The 23,778-nt window shown below is 38.3% G+C and overlaps 1 protein-coding gene across 11 annotated transcripts in view; it reads left to right on the top strand.

Moving 5' to 3' along the window:
• Positions 1 to 19: 19 nt before the first annotated feature.
• LIN52 (lin-52 DREAM MuvB core complex component) overlaps positions 20 to 23,778 on the top strand; it is an 83,082-nt gene continuing 59,323 nt past the window's right edge. For 9 of the 11 annotated variants that reach the window (XR_003257685.1, XR_003257684.1, XR_003257683.1 and 6 more), the window contains exons 1-5: positions 20 to 100; positions 201 to 275; positions 418 to 455; positions 916 to 982; positions 2,147 to 2,230. Coding sequence is in view for 6 of the 11 variants with exons in the window: in XM_026090773.1 (XP_025946558.1) it covers positions 82 to 100; positions 201 to 275; positions 418 to 455; positions 916 to 982; positions 2,147 to 2,230 (283 nt within the window). In the remaining 5 variants the exon portion in view is untranslated. The other 2 variants (XM_026090777.1, XM_026090772.1) reach the window with 2 other exon arrangements.

Below are 23,778 nucleotides of genomic sequence, written 5' to 3'. Positions count from 1 at the left end.
ATTTTGGCTCGGCCTCGGGGCTGCGGGTCACATGGGCGGGTTCCCGCGGGTGGCGGCGGCGCGTCACGTGACGCGGGCAAGATGGCGGCTCCCGGGGACGGTAAGGCGGGAGGGGGTGGCCGGCCGGCCGTCCGGGGCGCCGCTCCTCGCCGGCGGGCGCCGCGGGGGGTCGCGCGGGGCCTCACCGCTGTGTGTTGCAGGCGCGGACCTGGAGGCCTCGCTGCTGAGCTTCGAGAAGTTGGACCGAGCCTCCCCGGACCTGTGGCCCGAGCAGCGTGAGTCCCGCCCGCGGCCGCGTTGGCCTCGGCGCCTCGGGGGGCCTGGTGGGGCCCCTTGGCGGGCGGTAGGGGCCTCCCTTTGGGGAGGAGGCCGTGGCGAGCTGTAGCTGCTCACGTTCGTTTTTCCTTTCTCCCCCAGTACCAGGCGTTGCTGAATTTGCTGCCTCCTTCAAAAGCGTAAGCAATGTTTTGTTTGCACCTCATGTTTTCCTGTTTCCTGTGTTTTGATAGATCTGCTTTTTCCTGTTGTGAGCTTCATGAGCTTTTTCTCAAAAATGTTTCTTAACTGTGACTTCAGAATACTTCAGTGTAAGCCTTTGCTTCTCTTTTTATACCTCACTGTGAATGTAGTGTGTTAGGCCTTGGAAGAAATAAAAGATTTTAGAAAAACTTTAGAGAATACTGTTCTTTATACAGTCTTCAGCTTTTGAGTGGTAGTGTGCTGGCTTTACCTCCAAAAAATCTAGAGAAAGTTAGAAAGCTAGGTTAAGTGTAGGAAAATCTCTACAGAGCACCTGGAATCCTTTTATTTTTACTGTCATTGTGACTATTTTCTAGAATCCTAGAACAGACTTTTCTTTGTATGCTCCTATAAATGCACTTTTCTGAGTTATGATTTTTTTTTTCCCCCAAACAGCCTATTACTAGTTCTCCTCCCAAATGGATGGCTGAATTAGAAAATGATGATATTGATATGTTAAAGGGTGAGTATGGACACTGCCTTTTGAGTAGCAGGTAAGATTGCCAAAGCAGTGGGGGTTTTTTTGGTTTTTTTTGTGTTTTTTTTTATGGGGAGAGGAGAGCCAGGTGGAGGAACATTTATTGCTGAGGTCAGCTGAGGGGGAGCAGGAGGACTGTTCCTGAGTGAAGGCAAGCATGCTGAACCTATCAGCTATGTGTGGTGTACTCTTTACAACTATATAAGCACTAATTTTAGGTCCGTATTGACTATGATAACAAATTTAAATGAGAGCTTACATAAGAGTAATTTGAGCCATTTTTTAACTAATATTAAAAACACCTATTAGTGTAGGAAGAGTCAGCTGTTGAATGACAGATTACTGGACTAGTTATTTTCTTACTCGTTCTGGTTAGTTATTATTCTGTAGAAATTATCATACTAAATAGACAATTTTTTGTTTCAAACGTGGTGCAGAGCGAGCTATGTAATGTAAATCCACTAATATTTTTCAATTGCATGGAGCACTAACAACTGCAGTGTGACAACTAAAGGGGTAAGGTAATAGATTCTACCTGATCGGGGTGACTGTGTGAATACCACTGCTTGGCTGTGGTTCAGTAACACCTAGCGTACAACTGTGAAGAAGTGAACACAGGAGAATTGATGCTCAAAAGCAGCCCATACTAGTCATCTGAAAGAATTAGTTTGCTCAAAGAATTCAACTGCTTAGAAATAATGTGTTTCTGAAGAAAAGTCTAAGACAAGATCATGAAGAACTGTGTAAGGATCACAAAGACAAGAAATAGCAGAATTCACTTCCTGGGGTGATGCATTAGGCAATGCTAATGGTACCTGTTTGCATGAAACTAAACAGGCTTGCTTAAATATGTAGTGGGAATAAGCTTCTGCTAGAGAGCTTGCAAAGATAAAGTTATTTTCCTCACTGTTGTTTTTTCGAACCATTAAATGCTAGCTCTTTTTTGCTTGCTATTTCTGCTTTGGGGTTGTTATAGCTCTTTCCTGCTTCTGAGATTTGAAATGTGAGAGTTAAAGAACGTATTCTGTTCAGTGCAAATGGGTATTGTCAAAAGTTTGACTTGAAGGTGCTCTGTGAAGTAGTAAGCACAGGTACATTGCCACTAGAGGGCTATAGATTGTTAAAAATCATGCTCTTCTGTATTTTTAGAGTTGGGGAGCCTCACTACTGCTAACCTGATGGAGAAGGTTCGAGGCCTGCAGAACCTAGCTTATCAGCTGGGACTGGATGAATGTAAGTGCTGTATGGAGATGTGACTGACTGCATTGCAAATGTACTCGTGTTGTATCTGTAGGTGGAAAATGTATCGGCAGCTTTGGCGAACGTCTGACAGTAGCAGTGCGGTAAGAAGTCCTCCAAAGGGAAGGAGTGCTGAATGATAGTCTCTTAGTAGCTGCCCAGAACAAGTCTGTCAGGGGCACAGTGTGACTTAATGGGTCACATTTAAGATTTTGTTACTTTGAATTTCATTTTCTAATGTTAAGACCTGTTTATGTGATAGATAAACAATGCAGTAATTTGTGTATGTGATCTTCCAAAACAGGGAGAGAGAACTTACAGCTTATCTACATGGGGGAAATGGTCTCAGCAGAAACAGCGAGAGGTCATGCTTATGTCAATCTGGTGTTGTCTAGTGGCCTGTAGACTTCTGTTCCTGACTTCTGTTGACTTAGATAAATTATGTCGCTCTTTGTTTAATTTCCACTTGGATACTGAAAATATTTTCAGGATATTTATGCCAGTATTTCTGTGAAACTTAAGTGTACTGTCTCCACAGTGGAACTTTTACTTGTGTGTAGGATTCTGCTACAAGTTAGTGTTTATACTCAATTTCCTGCATCTGTAATTAGTACTGGATGACATGAGCTCTATCCACAGCTGATAATAGAAAAAAAAAAAATACTAAAGCTGACCTTCAACCCACTTACTAGCAGCAAATTTTTGTCAAACTTTTGAAGAAGGAGTTGTCTTCATCACGTTCAGGACTCTTGTTATCAGGCTGATCCAGCTTTGAGGATTTTAAGGGGATTGAGCTTTCTTTAAGCACCATCTGTAGGGTACCTATTGACATATTTCATATTTTTGGCTTAATTTTGCTTTAGCTTAGACTTTAGTTGGAGTTACTCTAGGGTAAGCATGGAGCTTTGAAAATTTTAAAACTTTCTTAGACATTAGGGAAGATCCTCAGGATTCCTTGTCAGATTTATATTGTGATACAAGTAACGGTGCAAAGCCTTTCACTTTTTTGGTGGACAACAAAAAGCAGTAGTACTTATCTTTAGAGTCTTACTGCCTCTAAGCATAGGATACTCTGATGCTTTCTTTCCAATTGGATTGTTAAACCTGTTTTAACACACTCCTGCACACACAAATTTATTCTACTTTCAGAGCTGAAATTTGTTAAGACTATATAAAACATTTAGTAGTGTAGAAGTTAAAGTGTAGTTAAGCAATATCTTAGTAAAAGACAAAGTGGGAGCATACTGCTTATGGGCTGGCTTTAAGTAAGCTGTAGACTTAAATGTTGAACAGCTTGCAATGAAAAAATTGAACAGAGTCCAATTATATTAAAGCTAACAAGGTTGTATTGTTCAGTTAGCAGTATTTGTATTGCATTTATTTCTGTTCATTTTTACTGAGAACAAACAAAAATGTAAAGAAGGCTAAAGGAGAAAATAGTAAAATATTTGAGGTCCAAGAAAATATTCGAGATCCAAGAGTTAAAACCATTACAGTCTATGGGAGCTGAAATCCTGAATTTTCAAGGCTTGTGAAAGCTGTCTTTTTGTTTGTTGCTTCTTGTCACTGAAATCTGTTTCCGTTTAAACTATAGTATGTTTTGTCTGTCAAAATGTGTACATTTATCTTAAGAAATTTCTCACAGAAAATGAAATACAGAGTTTGAACAGGGTTTTTCAGAACGTTTTTTCCTAATACTCTGGCTTTAAGTTCTTTTCTCTTACAGACTTAGTGAGAGAACAAGAAGAAAAACCGAAAAGATTTATTCATTAAAGTCAAGGGTCTTGTGTTTCTGGGGCAGAGGTATTTGATTTGATCGTGTATTTGTGTATTAAATTTTAATAGTCCCTGTTTAATGTGGCTGCTAATTGAAACTGCCTATCAAAAACAGGAGTACTGAGGGGGGAAAAAAAAAAAGCAAGCTGCTGACTTGTCTCCTCTAGATGGCAGCATGAGCTTCCCACAGAAGTCTTGCTTTTTTATTTATGTTATTAAATTGTGCACACTTTCAATCATGTTTGAAATTGCTTCTTCCCGAGGCAATTTTTGTGACACATATTCTCTGTTCTGAATGTGTAGTGTTCCTTTTGACTGTATTTTCACATATTTTTATTTGTATTCAGAATGAGAAACAATCCTGCCTTTTTTGTGTCAATAACTTATTTCTATTTGCTTTTCCTTCAACTTGCCTCTTTTGCACCCCATCCCAATTCCTTTATATTTTCCAAGACCTCCGTTTTCCTCCAGGTTCTATCTATTTAATGACTTACTTATTTGTGAGGTCTGTTATTGAACCAGTTCACAGCACATTTCATGTTAATTTTGTGTTATAATTCGTTAAACAAAGTGACATGTGGGAACTGGGTAGCTTTAAGAATTTTATTCATCAAAGCACTATTGCTACACTAAAATTTAAATCTGAGCAGTTGATTTGACAAGATGTAGTTTCATAAATTCATAATTACTGAATTATGTGCCTTATTTCTTAGGCAAAATAGTAAGACAGCTAATAAGAACCTGGGATCGGTGGAAATCCAATAGATTCCTAATTATTTGAGCTATTGTATTTGTCCTTTTAAAATATTGGCACAGTGCCAGCTCTTTGCAGTCTTTGGGAGTATCTCGAGTGATCCAAGAATTACTAAAAATGAACATTAGTAGTCCACAGAACTCTTTGAGGTGTCTTACAACTGTTGCATGCAAATTATTGGAATTTGATGACTTGGACATATTATAACAATCTAAGCTTGTATAGAAAACATTTTCATTTGTGAGACGACTATATAAGCTGTCTTTCTTGATGAATACAGAACAAATGTATTGAATGTTTTGTCCAGCTCCACTCTTCCATCTAGGAATCATTCAATATTATCTGGATTCCACATTCTTATTGTATGTAATTCTTGCTGTCCCTAACTTTTTGGCTGTGGTTTTCTCTGTTCCTCTTTTCTTTTTCTTTCTACTAGTAGTTTTTTATTCTTTACTGTTAACTTCCCACCACCCTTTTTTTCTTTTCTGTTACCTTTACTCTCTCTAATCCCGGCTGTTTTGACAATGCCTTATGGCTTCTGAGAATCAAATGAAATTACTAATATATGATTTATATTTTCTTTCCAGCTTGTTTGATACCTGATTTGACTTACAGTTGTTCTCAGTCTTTAAAAATTGCTAGTTTTACAGTCACTACTGTTTTACTGGTCTGCACTTCAAGCTGCAAATATTTATGTGATTTAAATCAGTGCCTTTTAATGAGTACTTATTTCTTTGTAAATTTTGCTTTACCAAGTGAAATTGAATAGGCTTGCCCTGCTTCGGATGCAACAGTAAGTTCAGGACACAGTAAATATGAAATTTCAGAGATGATTTTTAATATTAGTGGTTTGAGACATTGTGAATATTCAAACTGTAATAATGATAAGAGTTTCCACCCAATATTTTATATGGGCAGTTAAGGAATTGGTCGTCTTATCCTCCATTATGATTTCTGTGACATGTAGAATGCATCTATGTGGACTGCAGTAGCTTTATCTGTTAACAGATCAATCTGAGCATGTGAAATAGTAGCCTGAAAGCAGGCATTTGACAACTGAAATGCTTAATGCTATTTTTGATAATGCTACTTCCCTCCCCTTTTCTGAGGGGCCAGTTGCTTCTTTCCGAGTAAGTTAACTATTGACCTTTCTAGCCATGTAACTGATTCCTCTGGCTGCATTAGTGTGTAGTAGATTTAGTTCTTATTCAGGCAAGATAAATGGCTGATTTTTTTTTTTTTCCTTTGTAGTTGAAAATGACTTCTGTTTAGCAGTTTTTCGGTAGTTTTATTCTCAACATGACTTTTTAGCAAATGAATGAGCACTCTTGCCTTCTTTTTTTGGTACATTTTTGACTCTTGGCTTCATTATCCCCAATACATTCATCTCCCTTTTCCTAAGAAACAGGCCATCAAACTGCATATAAAAGGCGGACTGATTTTTCATAAATCAAAATTTCCTACTTAGACTACTTAATTTGCTGATGACTCACTTTGAAGATCATCTTTCTTGTGGAACGGAAAGGATCTCCAAGATGATTGCAGGGAATCTCTTGTTCAGCCCTCCTAGCAAGCTAATGGACGGATTCTTGCTAATTCTTGTCTGTCCCTTGCAGAATATCCTTCCCTTTCTTAGCATGAAACTCACTATAAGCATAGCTGGCCTTCCTTGAATGAAGTAGGATTTTGTAGCATGTCTGAAATGTATATACATTGCATGTATTTTTATATAAAAATTTTAATATTTTTCCTCCCCTTAAAGAATAAGCCATCCTTAGGTCTCTGATCTATGTATTTATTCTCTGCTACCAGGTGGTTTCGGAGTTCTCCGTCAGCTTCCAGGCTCAGAAGCTGATATCAGTAATAGCAGAATCTTGTTAAATTTTTTTTTTCACCATCTCTTCTGGGGTCTCAGCTTGTGCTTCCTTGGCTGCTTTTTAGCTGTGTAAAACTTTACTTCATCCTCTTGCTTGTTAATGGTTCTCCCTTTCTGCTTCAGCTCTCATTAGAGCTTCTATTTTCCTTCTGTTAAGGTGTCATTTTATTGCTTATCATACATCAAAACCATTTTTTAGTATTAAAAATCTGCTTTGTGTGGATTTTGCTGTTCTCATTAAGGTGAGTGGGAGGAGGACCAGGGCTTAATGAGCACGCCTACTATTACTTATTCATGTGGTTAGGGTGACTTAAGGGGGAATAGTATTCCTGCTGAACCTGAGCTGCAGCTGATCAACAGAAGTCTGATTTCCACTGTTGGCAGAGGTCTGAAAAAGAGCCATAGTCTTGTTAGCCTCCCACCAACACTCTTTGCTTGGAGTTGGGTAGTGAACACTGCAGAACTATGAGACCATAGCTGGTGTGGTAAACAAGGAGACTGGATTCCTAGATAAGATGAAGAACTATCACAGATCTTGCTTCAATATTTGTGGCCCACAAAGCATCAAGTTTGAAAATAGTTCATCTAAATAAGACCAAGTTTAGATAACCAGCGAGGGCCTTGTAGTTCTGCAGTGTTCACTACCCATTCCAAGCAAAGAGTGGTGGTGGTGGGCTGACAAGACTATGGCTCTTCTTCAGACCTCTGCCAACAGCGGAAATCAGACTTCTGTTGATCAGCTGGTGTGGTAAGCAAGGAGCCTGGGTTCCTAGATAAGATAAAGAACTATCACAGATCTTGCCTCGATATTTGTGGCCCACAAAGCATCAAGTTTGAAAATAGTTCATCTAAATAAGACTAAGTAGCTCTGTTCTTCCACTCTATAAGCTGTAACAGTTTTCAGGTCAATGGAATCAAAGTGGATTTTAGATTTTTAAGGTCTTGATTCCCTGAGCCAGCAGTTCTGGGAAGGGCGCATGTTGCTATTGAGCTCAGTGTTAAGGTTTTATTATCCTTGATTGCAGGAATTTTTTAAAGATCTGCCATGTTATCCTTTTGGATGTACTTGCACAGAGTCATGTATGGGAAGTACATACACAAAGAAGCAAAACCCTATATGTATTTTTTTTCACCACATTTTGGAACAAACCAATGTGTAAAAGTGACAAATAGTTAGGATGGGGGAACAAGAAAACCAATACATCACTGAAGGAATGGGTGTAGGTCACATACTTTCTGAAGGCCCTGCTATTCCTCATGCATCTCTGACACTTTCAGATACCACTTGCTATACTGGTTCAGAAGTCCTAAAATGTATATACCTGATATCACAGCTAGTGCCTTTTTGTAAAATCTCACTGATACAGGAGAGTATAGCTGGCTACTACCATATTATGGACTAGCTTCAGTGATAATATCACTAGTGCAAGACTTGGTAAAAAGCCTGGTCCTTAAGGCCCAACTAATTTGGGGAAATAATGGTGCTTGCATGCATCTGCCTTAAATATTAGAAGATTTGGGATAACTGACCCAGAAGTGTGAATTCCACTTATAATTTCTCCGTCAATGTTTTTGTCAGCCTTTTTTTTTTTTTGTTAGATTAAATTTCTATTTGGAATTGTTTTGTGCTTTTCTTCTAAAATCAGGAATATAAGAATGACTATATATCTGATGTCAAATTCTCACATTTTGTCAAGAGTGATGAGGTGACTGTTGAATATGCTGGACCAAGTGTCTGTATCTGTACTCCCCCATTGTTTTGCCTGCTTTGACTTTCACTGGACTCCAGAAGCTGTGCTGCTATTTTCTTCTCTGTTAGTGATTTATTTTCTGTATGTGTTCAGCATGTTGCTCAAGCAAATTGAGTAGCTAGTGTACACTGGAAGAACTGCTTGATACTAGCTATCAAGAGTCATGTTTGTCCAAGATTTGGACGTGGATGACCTGGGGGGTGTCAGCTAAACAATAAAAAGATGGCCATTTTGTAGCGTAGACTGATAAAGGAAAAATCAGACAGAGTTTTTAGTCAGAATTAGTAATAGTTTTCTGTAATATGAAGAATGAGTAAATGACTAGGAGGTCTTCACCTGGAGACAGACAATTGGTACAGCACGTGAAAAAGATCTAAAATTGATCAATGCAGGGAAAATGTGAATGGGGAATGATTCTTCACAGTTTCACATAGTACTGGTATCAGAATAAAATAGTATGTCAGGTTCAGAACAAAACAAGAAGGTACTTTTTCCCAGTGTATTAAAATTGTGGCACTCACTGCCACAGGAGGTTGTGGATACAAAGCTTGTGTTATTCAATAAATGAGACAAATTATTAGAAGATAAATCCGTCAAGGGTTTCTGACCACAAAGAAGTCACCACTGGCTTGGAAAGCTGAGATACAGAAAGCCAGGAGAGATTACTAGGCAGGTACTGCTCTGTGCTTGCCCTGTTCTTATCCTCTTCTATAGACAGTTGCCGTTGGCCTGTCAGAGAGAAGGTGCCGGGGTGGGGGAGAAGGACATTTAGTTTAACTATTTTTTTAAGTAATAGGTTGGACTAATGTGTGGTGGTTTAGCAGCTGCTACCAGGAATGACCCAGGTGTCCCTGTAATGAAGAGAACCTTCTGGAGAAAAAAAGAGATGGATGGATACATGAATAAGGAACAACTACATCGCTCCCAAGTTAAACTGTCCTTGGTCATGAATTGTAGTCCTCTGCAGCCTCAGAAGCTTCTGAAATTTCTGAAAAATTTTAAAGGAGTTCTTCTGAACTCCAAACTAGTTAAGAGATGATCATTCTCTCAGATTGGTGGTCTTCAGTTTTTCATTTCTCAGTATTAGTGAATCTTTCAGGTAACGCTGTCCTGGGTGATCTCTTGCTTACAAGTTCAGCTTCATTGCACATTTGGAGGGGTAGAGCAGTTCCCTCTTCTTCTCCTCTCCTTGAGCAGTATGTATTCTATAGCTGTTCTGTCTTCCTTCATAATATGCTATCCATGTTAAAGAGATGTGTATTTAACTGTAGTGTATTTTGGAACATATTTACTTAATTCTGTCCTGGACCCTTGCAGGCTACTGTTTACATGGGCAATTTAAAAGCTGGGTTAGCTGTTTCCAACATGATTGAATATGAATTTACTTGTTTTTTTTCTCCTTTTTTTTGACGTTGATCACAAGTAGGATAGGTATAAATCGGGGAGGGACTCCATCTGTGGTGTACTGAACTTGCGTGTCTTTTAATCTTTAATAAACAGGGCATTGCACTTTGTTTAGCATTAAATCTTAATTTGAAATTTGAAGAAGCTGTTGAATTASATTGAAGGTAAGGAAGGGAAGGAGGACATTGTATACCTCTTGCTGAAACACATCTTTTCTTTTATTGTCTTTTATAGGCGTATCTGTGTAGTGCCAACATACGGTGGAGCCTTTAGGCTCCATGTAAAACAGGTGACCTTCTTGCCAAATAGACTTATAATGTCAAAGATGTAACTGATCAGATAAAAATATCTATCGACTATAACTATTATTTATTTGATCTTGAGTAGTCAATCAACATGTGGGTTTTTTAAGCTAAGAAGCTTTACTTTACATTTGTGAATGTGCATACACTTACTGCAGTACAGTTGCCTGGTAGTAATTCAGTAACTTGACTGCCTTTCCTAGTCTATCCATACACTTGTTTGTAATAAAATTTTTCAGGTTCTTAAATTTTAGGAAATCAACATATTAACAGGTATGTCTAAGTAAAGAGGGTCCTAATATTCAGGATGTCAGTGGGGGCTGTTTGCTGCCAGCTTCCGCTCCCTTTCTGTCATCTGAGAAGTGGCATGAAAAAGAGAATTGGTTTCTTTAGCCAAATGAATTTTTTGAGTCTATTCAGAAGAGTAGACTTTCCTGAACATTTCTATTTCCTTGGAGAAATAAAACTGCTTACAATGTTGTGGTGAAGCTAGAGAAGAGAACTTACTTTTCTAGAAGGAAGAAGGAAATGAAGTGAAGGAAGATCATGTGATGTGGATCCATGTCTAGATCCCACAACAGGCATCTTGGTGTTAGTTACTGAAAAGACATAGCAATGTTCTTAACATCTTGACTGCTGACAAAGGAGTAAGCAGGATGTTCACTTTGTTTCTTTGTTAAAAGGTGGCACCTTCAGAAATATAGTGCCTCTAGCGCTAGTGTAAGTCTTTTAATCTGAAACCAGAAGTAAGAAAATATGTTTTGGAATCATCTCTGTTGTTCTAAATATGTTGGACTTGGAGAAGAACATTGTACACAATCTAGTGCTTATTGTGTTTTTAAACTTAAAATACAATTTATTTACTCTTGCAAGGTGGGCTGCCCTACTTAGGAAGGGAACAATTTGAGATGCATGTACTTCAGCATGCTAAATGGATAATATGGAAAAATATGGAGTTAATACAATGTTTTTTTCAATTTAGATTCATAGCAGTTCACGGTCATTTTTTTCATGTTTCAGAGAAGTGAAAAGAAACTTGCATCATCCATTAGGGTATTTATTTGGCCCTATCACTGTAATGTCCAAGCTGCTATGATTTCTGTGTGAAATGAGAAACCTTGACCTTCCTCCTTCACTTCTTTATCCCCTCCTCCCACACTGTAGATCTGCTTTCTCATTTTAATGCACAGTGGTATGGTAAGAGATACTCTGCATCTGCAGAGGAACAAGAAAATCACCTTTCCATATACTGCTCACTGGGCGGCTTGTTTACAGACAAGATTCTTCCTGGGTAGCTCCTGTTGGATGAGTGAGACATCGGAATGCCAGCTTGAAATTGGCATTCATACATGATCTGTGAATTGGCTAATTTTGACATGTAAGTTGTTAAGAAATGATTACAGTCAGAGGAGTCATGACCTCAGCTTTTCATCATCTTCCTTGGCTTGTGCCCCAGTTTGGAAGTGAAGAAGGGATAGGAAGTTTTAATTGTACCTGTGTGATTTATCTTCAGTCAGCTCTTTAATTTCTTCTGGCTGTCTGAGTTTTCTGACATGCTGTAAATTTCTCCAACTTTTTCATTATCTGCAATTTCTTTATGACTCATGAATCGGAGTGGAGAGAGAGTGTGGATTTACAGCAGAGATAAACATGTCCATAAAGTCTGTATCTGTGTCAGTAATTGTACTGCTGTCAGTGACTGTCCTGTTTTACAGGCCTCTCTTGGGAGAGGAACACGCTTTGCTACCAGTGGCAGAGTGTTTGCTTTGATTTGCATTAACTTGCCAGGAGATTAGGTTGGAATGGTGAGGATGGAAATTGAGTCTGGACCTTGGCTGCTATTGTTTTTCTTTAAATAAGCGAGTGTGTGGTTGATTTGCCCTCTATGTGCAGAGAAAAAACAGCAGATCCAAATCGGGGCAGATACAGTCTACTGATGATGTCAAATATGGTACTACCCATAAATGTAAATTGTGCATGCATTCTCATCATAAAACAAATGCTGTATCTAGGTAACTGTCGTCTTCTTAAAAATATGAAAAAAAACACTGCATGGATCTTTACGGTGTTCTTGTTCTCTGTTTGTGAAGTGGAATGAATATTTCTCAAAGCTTCAAGAAATGTCTGCATCGTAGCCTTCTTCCCCCTCCCTTATTTTGAGGGGAAAGTGCTATTGTAGATTTTGATGGAGAGTACTAATACAGTATCCTAATCTCCAGCCATTGTTGGCTCTGCTAGTGCAAAAGGAGGTGTATGTTGTTGAAGTTTGAGGAAAAGGGGAACATCTCTAAAACTCTCCTAAATGTGTCAAGTACAAACTTCAGCCATTTCACTTCATTGTTATTTTCTGTTTGATGCCTGTTGTTGTCACTTGTATATGTAGAATCTCTTTGTTAGATATAGTTTGTGTTGGATTTTTATGTCTATGACTTACTAATTTTTTGTTACAACAAAAAGGTAGTTGTTTCCTCTTTGAAATGTTTTTAAATACTCAAAGCGATTGTGAAAAGACGTAGTCTCGTTATGTCAGACATCTAATGTGAGCCCCAATTCATTGAAACTCATTGAAATTTTCCCTAGTCTGATGGCCATCTTTTACAGAGGTAAATTATCATTAAAAATGTAAACTTTGCAATTGTGTAGATAGCTTTTAAATGTTTTTACACTCCTACATAGGAGCGTTAGAAATGTCATTGCATGGTTGTTAATTATGAAGCCTAATGCTGGAAATACAAAGGGGAGCTTTTCAAATGTTAAATAATGTCCTTTTAATTCTACTGACTGAATATTTGAAGTTGTGTGTTCAGGCCATGTGCTAAGTGGCCCAGTAGCTGGCAGATCATTTTTCTTCCCTTTTCTCTCATCCTGTTCCTCTCCTTACCTACATCCCCAATCCTCGCTTGTGCATCTGATTTTGCTTAAAAAAAAAAAAAAAAAAAAGGGTCCCCTGAAGGCTGATCCAGATACTTCCTGTAGTTAAGAAAAAGGACCCTTTTCAGTGTTAGTGGGGAGAAAGAGGTCTGATGAGTCTGGAGAGCAGCTGACCAAACATACTGTTCTGAAGACTGAAATCATTCATCTGACCTGTCACCATTAATATTTGCAGAATTTTTGGTATGCTTCCAAGGCAGTAATTTGTGCTTTCTGAGAACATCTGGAGTATCAGCGTTGGCCGGTCAAGCAGTGGAACGGGTTGCCCAGGGTGGTTGTGCAGTTTCCGTTCTTGGTGGTTTTCAAGACCTGACTGGATAAAATGCTGAGCAACCTGGTGTAACCCCATAATTGACCCTGCTTTGAGTAGGAGACCTCTTGAGCCTTCTAACCTGAATTATCCTATGATTCTGTGGTCTAAGAGTCTTTCCAGAATTTTGGGAATGCAAGCTTTGAATTAACCTATCTCACAGGACCACATCGCCAGACAATTGGTTTAGCCCATGAGCTTTGAACAGGAGATCTCAGATGCAACTCCATGGTGTGCATCCATGTGAGCAACCTGATTAGGAACAAGAAACCTGAGGAGTCTCATATCGCAGTGGTGACTTTCAGGCTTTTGGGGGATGAGGAATAGACTTCCAAGTACTTCCATCCAAAGAGGTGATCATGAGTCTACGCAACTTAGCTGAGGAACCTGTTTTTTTATGTGGGGATATTCAGTGTCATTCTTTAAGCAGAGGAAGAGAATGATCCTGAATATACACAAAGGTTCTTGTGGTCTCGGCTCACGTGAAACCACCATCATCTGTGCAGACAAGCAGGGGGTCACTGGGGCCTGTCTGAACAACTTCTAGCCACAAAAGTAAGGGAATGGGCTGTCACATTAAAGCATTTCTACCTGCCACATGCTTGGCACAGAAAGAAACATGACTACAAACAAAATGTTCTTACATTATACTGTCAGAAGCCTATTTTTTCCTACTCTCATTCTGACAGGATAACTTGTAGACTACTGTCAGTGGAGGAATTGAGGATGGGGAAAAGTTTGATCAAGCATAAGGTTATGTACATTTTTCCATTATGGTTTAAGAAACACAAAAATGCCAAACAAATCTTGGGAGATTCTCTGGCAGGGAATTCAGAACCTTTGCAACTAGTCTGTACCTGTTATTTAAAATTCTTTCACTTTCTTCCCCCTTTATCAAATTCAAACTGTTTCTACTTTTGTATTAATAGAACATTTTCTCTGTACTTACAGATAATAGATTATCCCTGTATCACCCCTGTCAGAAATGGTTTCCTGCAAATTTTGGCTCCTGGCAGGAGTGGTTCCTACATAGTATGGGTAGCTGGACCTATTTGCAGGAGAGCAGCTAATCCTAGTGAAAAGGGCACTAGGATTGGACTTTGGAGACCTTTGTTTAGTTCTTGGCATATCACTGTTTTGCTTGATCACTATGTTTGTTTTTTCAGATGCCCCTATTTCCCCAAATGTAAAATGGAATTTGTTAACTTCCTTTCACAAAGCATTGGAAAAAATAGTTTTTTTATTTTAGAAAAAGTGTGTGTGTATATATGTGTATGTGTGTACATATATATGTGTGTGTGTGTATATATGTATAAAGCCTTTATTATTAGGGATCCTATCCTGTATGCTCTTCATTATTCTCCTCTGCTTGTTCCTATTATATGCCATAGGAAGGCATGATTTAGGATATCATATATGTCTTTATTAGTAATGAAAATGAATGAGAATGTAGTAATGAAACAGATCCTCATATCCAGTGCTTTTCAGCATGGGGCCCCAGCAAAGTAACTAAGAAAAGCAAGCCTATTCTCAGCCATTTACAGAGATTATATATAAAAATATTTCTATTTGCAAGCTGCATAAAGGTTTAAAAATTGTGATTATTTATTCATATGTGATTTGTGAGAAAGCAAAGAATCCATTACAGTGCTTTCACAAAGGCTCGCAGGGGACTACAAGACATGTAGGCTTTGAATACGAAATACCTTTTTTATTTTATTTTTTTTTCCAGTTCTGTGCAGATTATATAACTGTTTGGTGACACATTTGACTTGGTAGTTGGGAGACAGTGGAGTTGCTCAATTCATAAGGATCAGTCTCACTATTTAGTTCAGCCAGCATTTGTGCTTTGAGACAGGAAGTGCTGTGCACCCTCCGAAGGGACTGACAGATCTTGGTAGGATATTGCTATACTCCCTTTCAGCTTTCTCTGCTTTGGATCAGGTGACAATGCATACAAGGCTATGTGAAAAAACTACTAGCACTTAATCTTTTTTATTGAGTGGTTTCAGTTGTTCTGAGCATGAAGTCCTCTGCAAATTCAATAATGGACTTGCTATCTTACCTCTGCATCACCAGTAAATATGGCATCTCTGCAGATCCTGTCTGTATAATGTAGCTAGACCAAGTCTCTGATAGTATCTGTCTCTTATTGCCTCATTAACTCGTGAGCATTAGAACAAGATAAAAATGCCCTAAAGCTTCTTATCTGATGATTCGCATAACCTTCTGAGTGCCATTAGTTTAAGTTTGCAATCAAATGCTTCTCTTGAGTGTAAGGAGCACTGATTAAACCTGAAGTGTCCCCAGAGGCTTTTACAGCTGTCATGGGGGTGGTGGCTGCCCCTCACGGAAAGGGAAAGGGGGGCTGGAGGTCCCAGTGGGGCGGCCACTCTGCAGCCCCGCACGTGGCTGCCCCAGCTGTTCTGCTTTGCCTAATGAATTGTTTTACAAGGAGAGGCTGGGTATTGTCATCACAAGCTGCCTTCCCCAGGGGCTGGAGTCAGCCTGATAATGACTAATGTTAGTGATAGTAATTGAAGTGTGATGGCTCTCCAGAGACTTGCACACGCGTAGAGCTGTCAGGCACTTGTGGCTGGTACAGTCCCATGAATACCTCAGGAAATGCTTTTTTAATTGCTTGACTTTCATAACTAGTTCCCATATATCTCCTGCAGAAATATACATTTTATGGGGGGAGGGAATAGAAACTGGGGACTCTATGACGCTCAATTTACGCATCTAGTTTACTGCCCTAGTGTGTTTTTAATGAGGATGGCTGCATGTTCTTGCTCCCCTCTAGTCTTGATGCGAATCTGCTCTCTGTCTCTGCACAGGCATGTACAACTGATTTCACCTGAACATACCTTTTATGTCTAAACCCTGTCCTCTGTGATACTGATCCTTGATGCTTGGAGATTTTACTTGATTATAGTAGAATACGATAACTTCATCTCAAAATATCAAAGGATCGCTGATGTTAATAGAGCAGAATTAATGATAGCTGTTTGCATTTTGTTAAGCATTGAAAACTGAATGTAAGATAGAATTAAAATCTTGTAAAAATCTAGTATACCTTTGTATCCCAGCAAGACTAGAATTTATGGCCAGGAGTTTTTTGGAGTTTAGGACCTGAATGCTGATGAGATCTACATAGAATAGAGTGAAAATTTTCTGCTAATTTTATCCTTTAGAAAGGAAAAGGAAAGAACCCCGTTATTGAACACAGCGGTAGACTTGAGATGCAAATAGCTGGAATGGGGAACTGTGTTCCTAGTGCAAGGTTCTGTCTTCCAGGATAGCCTGTTTTTGTTTTTTAGAGCTTGTAGTCTTTCTCTTGGTGCAGTGCTCTGTTGGGATTGGGAGATGAAGCCGGTTGGGTAAAGGAGTGTTTTCTGCCAGAAGTAGCGTAGATCACAACATTATATCAGTCAGAATTGCCATACTTGGACCAGTGCACTTTCAGTATCTTGTCTCCCCCCCCAGAAGAGGACTGTATTGGATGATTCAGAAGTATGAAGAACTACTCCCTGTTGTGCACAGTTATGACGAAACCAGCAGTAGGGGAGTTTTTTGCTAACCCTACCTGATAGCAGTTAGTGTGTTCCCTGAAACATGAAGCTTCTATCCCTATAGTTTTAACTGTTGCAAATATATCTATTTTTACATGATTATGTAATACTCCTTCTGAATCTAGTTAAATTCAACAATATAATGTAGTACAATATTAAAGAGATAATAACTTGGGTACATGAACACTTACCTGCTTTTTCCAGCTATATTTGTTGGTCTATTAATATAAGACATTATCGCTCTCTGCAAATTTTGCTTTGCTTTTATTTCCATTTATGAAATTTTTAGGCTGATTTCATTATTGTACCTCTCTTCTTGTATTCATTTCTATACAGCTTAAGTTTTCATTAAACAAATCTAACTTTAATGGCTATAAAAGAACTTTTCATTTATGAATTAGTTGGACTGAATGTGATATCATTGTCCTGGACTAAGTGCTCTTGTGGCTTGCTTTGCTACTCACAAGGCTGGTATTCCCTAAGGTTTATAGAGTGAAAATAGCAGGTTTGCTCTGTTTCAGTGCTGGTTTGGACGGAGAAAGAATGTAATTCACATTGCTATTACTTGAGGAAGCTGTGAAGAGAGAATGAATTTATTCACAAAGCTGAATGACCAGGAAGGACAGCTTGGAAAAAAGATAGGAAAAGGAACACCTTGCCAGCTTTTTTTCCACATTCTCTTTAGAAAGGAAGTAGGAAACAGAAGGCATTTTCTCTGTTTTATTTTTTGAGGGTGCTGGAGATATATTTGCCAGATACCTACTGCTTAGGTAATATTGAGAGATCTGTCTCAAGTCCTCATGTCTCTTTTTTTGTTCTGAAGTTATAGATCAGGTTAGAGACTGCACAGACTTGTAAAAATTAGTCATTTTAAAAATTGAAATGGCAGATTATAAGTAGTCATGCTCACAACTCATGAAGAGAAAGTAAAGATATGTACAGCAGTTTTTTCAAAGGATAGAATGGCTCAAGATAGATTTTTCAAGATAGGTTGATTGCGAGGCTATGGAACAGATGTACAAGAGGAACTATGTAGAAGGCTTTGAAAATGAGAATGCATTTATGGTCAAATCTGCTGTCTGACACAACTTTTGTGCTGTCTCATCCCAAAACATTTATGTTTGCATTCTTTCTGTCCTGGAATGAATATTTAAAGCATTTAAACAAATGATCTTCCACAGGGGCGCCTGCAGGAATCTCTGTTAAGCTGGAGCCACATAGATGATGTAACAGCAGATGGCACATGCTGTTAAGTTTTCTTCTACAAAATAATCTTTAGGGAGATGCATCTTTTCCCTGCAGAGTTACTGAGAAACAGGTTTGCCTGTGATTCAAGTAGAAGAGGAATATGAGAGCTGGGTCTAGGAATGGAACTGAATTAATTTGGTGGGACTGTCAAGGGCATAGTGTAAATGGGGCATTTAGTTCTCTCTCCCTTTTGTCTTACTTTGCTTCTGCATAAGGGCTTTTCTCTGTTTTTAAACATGAAGAATATTGGACTTTTAGAGGTCAGAGGATAAGACAAAAATGTGCAAGGAGGGGAAGGGAATGAACCTAATTTTTTATATTAAGTCTAATTTTTGCTCAATCCCTGTCTTTAGAAGACCTGATTTAGCTCACCCTGAAGTCAATGTGAAGAATCTTGGTAAATTCGGGGCAGGTTAGAATAGGTCATACTGATTAATTTCCAGCACTTTATGGAGCTGAGTGTCAAAAATAGTGTTTTGTTGCTCTTGCTGACCTGTTATTCTGTAAGTGTAGGTCTCTTTAGTGGTTCAGCTGGAAGAGCGATCTTCTGGAAAGCCTGGAATAGAAAGAGAGCGCTTCTGCAGGGCTCTGTTAGAGCATTTGGAAAGGTGTTCTAGGAAATGGCACCTCAAAGTGAAACCCAGCCTGAACCGTGGGAACCAAGCACAGTTTAGGAAGTCAAAAGAAACCATTTTGATCATTTAGTCTGGCCAGGAGGCTTTTCTGAATTAACTTCTTGTCTGAATTACCTTGTGTAAAAACTGTCCTTTAGGGAAAAAAAAAAATCATGTCTCTAAAATGAATTGCTAGTAATGGAGAATTCACTACACATCTTTCTAAATACTTCTACCTTTTGCCCACTTCACTAATAAAATTCCAGTTCTCAATTTAAGGTGATTTTTGTCTGGGTGCTGAGATGTTCTGAATTGTCTCTGTGCAGGAAGGTTTGCTGTGACTCTTTGAGTTCTAGCTGGAGATCAAAAAAGGGTACTTAATGCCACCATCAGCAGAGTAAACATACTACCTCTTTTCGTCATATTCATTGCAAGTTGGTTCTTCACCTCCCCCCTCCAGTGAAGTGCTGGCTCTTGGAAATTTATTTTAGTAATAAAACATTACTTTATACTTCCCCATGAAAGCATGTTTTGAAGGCTGTTTGAATTCTTTAAAATGTCCAAGAGATTGTTGTTCCCTGAGTACACTGCAAACTCGTATTGTAGTAAGTCTGACAAATTAACATGCAGAAAGTTAAGCTCATAACTTCCAGTGGTTAACTTACACTCCTTGGGTGGGGAAGCACAGGTCTGTGGTTGGCGTGCTGTATTTTTATTGCCTGTCCCCAAATGTTATGTGTTGAGGGTTTTCTGGTTTTGAGAAAATGGGTGGGCTTATTCATACAGAAATTATTGGTCACAATGAGGAGAGAATGAAGTTGCATTTACTCATCTTCACAGTTGTAAGTCTTGACAGTAAAGTTAAGGAATATAGTTCAGTTATTTTCCTGTGGTTTATTTTACGACTTTTTAGTGTAATTGGGGAGATGGAATAAGAAACCCCATACTGTTTAAGTGGAGATTTTCAGTTCATAATTTAATTTTGAGGAGATATTTTTACTGATTAGTTTGTTGTAGTTCAGCCGCAAGAGTAGAGATAATTGAAAGAGATCCACTACTGATTAAGCGGATTTTGCCTATGTGTTGTTCTGAGCATTGTTTTAGTGAAAGCTAGTGAAGCTTATTACAAGAAAATTCTACAAAATATATTTACTTTTCTGTGTAGAAATTGTTTTACATTGACACTGTGCTTCCATATGGAGTGCTTTCTATGCTACAAGGCATATATCCACATTTTATTTAAACTGCACAAAGTGCTAATTACTTCTGTGCCAATATACAGTGTCATGTAAAATCTGACTTCCAGATATTTGGTACATTACAAACACAGGTTTTATTTCAGGCTGCCTTTAAGGATGTGCGTGGAGTCTCTGAAAACCTGTTATATTTTAAAGCTTTCTAAGTCCGGTAGCAATTTAACAAACATTAGCTCACACTTTATTAGAATTAAAATTTGATTGCTTCTTTCTCATTTAGATTTTACTCACTGCTTTGCTAAACTAGGTAAAATCAGCTTTGGTCATTAGTTGGATGGGAATCTGCAAGAAACCCAGATGTTGCAATAAGCAAGGTTGGTGCTCTGCTCCCAGTGGGTTGCTGAACTGTTACCCCCTGGTAGCTCTAGGGGGCTCTCTGCTGTTGGACATGTTACATTTTGGATGAGTTGTATGACAAAGGTCTTAATAACCTGTTGTCATTAAAGATCTCGTAACACTTCTTTTCGCAAATGCTAACCTCATTGTCAGCAGCAAAACACAGCATATGCAATTACAATCTAATTTCCTCCAGAGTGTCAATTAGAGATTCTCATTTTTATCCTAAACTGTGCTCTGCTGTGCATGTAAACTGCTGTCACATAAGTTGCAATATTTATGCAGTGTGGGAAATAATTTCTGTGTATGTAGTTTGCAAAGTTCCTTACGTAAGTCACTACAAGTATGGTGTTATGAGCACTGACTGTGAGTGCAGGAAAGACAGGAAATAATTATCCCATCCTTTATTGTAACCATCCAGTTTGTTCCTGTAGTAATCTTAGAAGTACATGGACGTTGTTACGGGAGCATTAGAAGTAAGTGTCTAAGATGGATGATTAGATAAGACAGAACAAAAATACAGGCAGTAATATACAGCAGAGCAATAGACATTCATCATCAAGTTGTATCAAGTGGAAATATAGAAGGGAAATGATACCTATGTAATACTTTGCCTTTATTTAAAAACCCTTCCTTTGGGTTTTAGACAGGGAGATGAATGCAAATTCTGCCTTAAGCTTGGTGGATTGCAATGGCTTAGACTCAGTATTCTGTATCAGATTCAGTTATATTAAAACGGAGTTTTAGTTTGATTAGTTTGAAAATGAGTCAAGCAATCTAAGATTATTATGCTGTGTTCTCTGTTGTAGTACTACATTCTCTTCTTTTACAGTTTTGTGATTTTAGTTTCCCAGATACGCAGATCTGTTCTGACAGTGATTACAATAACGGAAGCTGCTGGTTTGGGAAGCCATGCGACAACATTTGGGGATTTGCACATATGTATAAGAATGCAAGGCAGTTGGGCAGATAAGCCTGTTGGCTGGGTGTTCGTGCTAACAACAGTGTGTAATTTCAGTATTAACACTGATATCTAAACGTAACCAAGGAAGAAACATTTACTGACATAAATGACAACAGTTTGCATCTCTTGGAGCAATTGGCTTCAATTTCAGGAAGACAGTGCCATATTGCTTTCACTTGGCTGTGTTTCTAAGGCTTTCTTCTCATCTGGGAAGACTAGAAATAGCTGCAAAGTAACTACAGCCTGTATTCTTCAACATGTTTGGGCAGTATGGATGTCTATTATGGATGGTGCTGCTGTTTCCTGTATGATCAGGAACTTATGTATTGAGAAAGTGAAAATAATGCTGAATTTGGTGTTAAGTCAGCGTCACAATAAGAACATGCTTGAGTGTTCCCTTTAATCCGCTCAGCAGTGAGTTCTGCCTTTTTTTATTCTGAAAAGCCTTAACTTGAAATCAGTATTGTGAATTTACTGCTGAGGGGGGAAAAGGTGAAGCATGGATAGATTTAGGAAAGGAGCAGGTTGTTTTATTTTCATTGGTAGCATTTGCAGTTCTCAAGCAATGAGGGTTGGAGAAGCTGGCTGTTGAGTCACGCCTTTGATTAGATGTTTGGGCCTGTTTTAAAATTGTGTGATGTCTGCGAGTTGTGCTGGTGTTGCAATCCTCCTTATACAATGAAGGAAAGGTGTTTAGAAATCTGTCCTTTAAATTCTGCTTTTCCCTGCTGTCTAGGAGCCACTTTGCATAGTGTAAAAATGCACTGAATTACCCTTGTCTGCATAAAACACAAACTAACAACAATTAAGCAATTGATTAATTTCTCGGACAGTGAAGGATTCAGGAAGAATCCTTCACTTGGGATTCGTTTCCCCATGCCCACCCCCCGCTTCAAACAACGACGACATGCAAGTTCCAATCACAGCTGAATCCAGACACTCCTTCCTCTCAGCGTTTGGATGTATTTATTGCTTGTACTACATCTTTTTTTGTCTGACCACTGTAATGATGAAAGGGAATTGATTCTTTTTGTTTCAGGCTATGAGTTGTGCCAGTTTTGCTGAAGTAGTGATTTTATATAGGTTTTGATATACTAGTGAAATTTTTGTGTGACGAGTTCTTAAGCAAATTTAAATCTTATATGTAAAAATTTAGCTTGCACTTGTAAATTCAAAGGGTAAACATCAGTATAGCCAATTTGCAATATTACTTGAAAAAATACATATTTTTGATTGAACTGAAATAATTTCTGTGTGTAATACAATATTGTGGGATGGTATCTGCATCCTCTATTGCTTATGCTCTGAGTTGTTAGTTTTGAATACTTTCCTAGTCAGCTAATAATTAAATTGGAGTAGTGAAGTCACTGAACAAAATGTCTGATAACAGTGACTCAGAATTAGTATTACAGAAATGCTCTCAAGTTGTTTAAACATGCTTCTATCTATATTCCAGATAACATTATAGATTGTTAAACCCTGTCAGTTTTGAAATATAAATTGTTTAGAAAAAATGAATTTAAAACACCCTTTTGGCTGTTGCATCTGCCTCAGGATATCCTGCGTGTTTGCAGGATTTATAAATACAATCCCTGTTCTTACTTCCCAGTTGAGCTGTTCTGAAAAATCACTAAATGCAGAGAGGGAAACAGTGAAAGTTACTAGGTGTAAATTTGTGGGGGAAGAAAAAGGAAATAAATATTTTCCATAGTCCAAGTTGTTTTATGTTTAAGTGACTGCGGTGGGTAGAATTCAAACACTAGTTTCAGATATTGCTGCAGAGTTGAAAGGATTAGAAAGAAAGTATTTTTCACTACTGGTGGCCTTGAACCTTCAGAGACCTGTATAAAAGCTTTACATTATCTGAAGCTGTTTCCTAACTGCCATGAGACTATTCATTTATATTAAGAGCGTGCATAAGTCTTTTTGGTTCAAAGTCTGCTTTTTACCGATATCTCCATTTCTCTCTCTAAAACAATAGCAATTACTTCTTTTATTTTATTTGCTATTTTCACTTTCTGGTAATCAAGCATCATCATCGAACTCCTGTGTCTTAGTTTGAAAGTATGATGGTGTGTTTGTTGCTTTTTTTAGAACAGTTTCAATGGAAATAATTACAGCAAAAATCATATAAAATTTCTATTAACCTTAAATTTTCCAGAAGGTGAACTTTATATGTAAATGTATATATTGGTGTTAACTGGCAGTTGTTTTAGCACTGTTCTGAATGTTCTATTGGAACCTTTTAAAAATACTTTCATTTTTCCATTCTTTTGATACAGTTTTACGGTGTTTCTTAACGACATAACCTGCTCCATTTAAGGGACACTTTTCAGCCAATCCACATCCAGAACCATTAGGATTATAATTTTATAGTTGTAATAGGTAGTAATGCCTGTTCTGTGAAGAGCTGCCTTATGAATGCTAGTATGAGGTTCTGGCTCTGAA

The sequence above is a fragment of the Apteryx rowi genome, unplaced genomic scaffold, assembly GCF_003343035.1.
Source record: "Apteryx rowi isolate R43461 unplaced genomic scaffold, aptRow1 scaffold_88, whole genome shotgun sequence".
In the NCBI taxonomy this organism is placed as follows: Eukaryota; Metazoa; Chordata; class Aves; order Apterygiformes; family Apterygidae; genus Apteryx; species Apteryx rowi.
The sequence above is the reverse complement of the archived record's forward strand: the minus strand, read 5'-3'. Positions and strand labels throughout refer to the sequence as shown.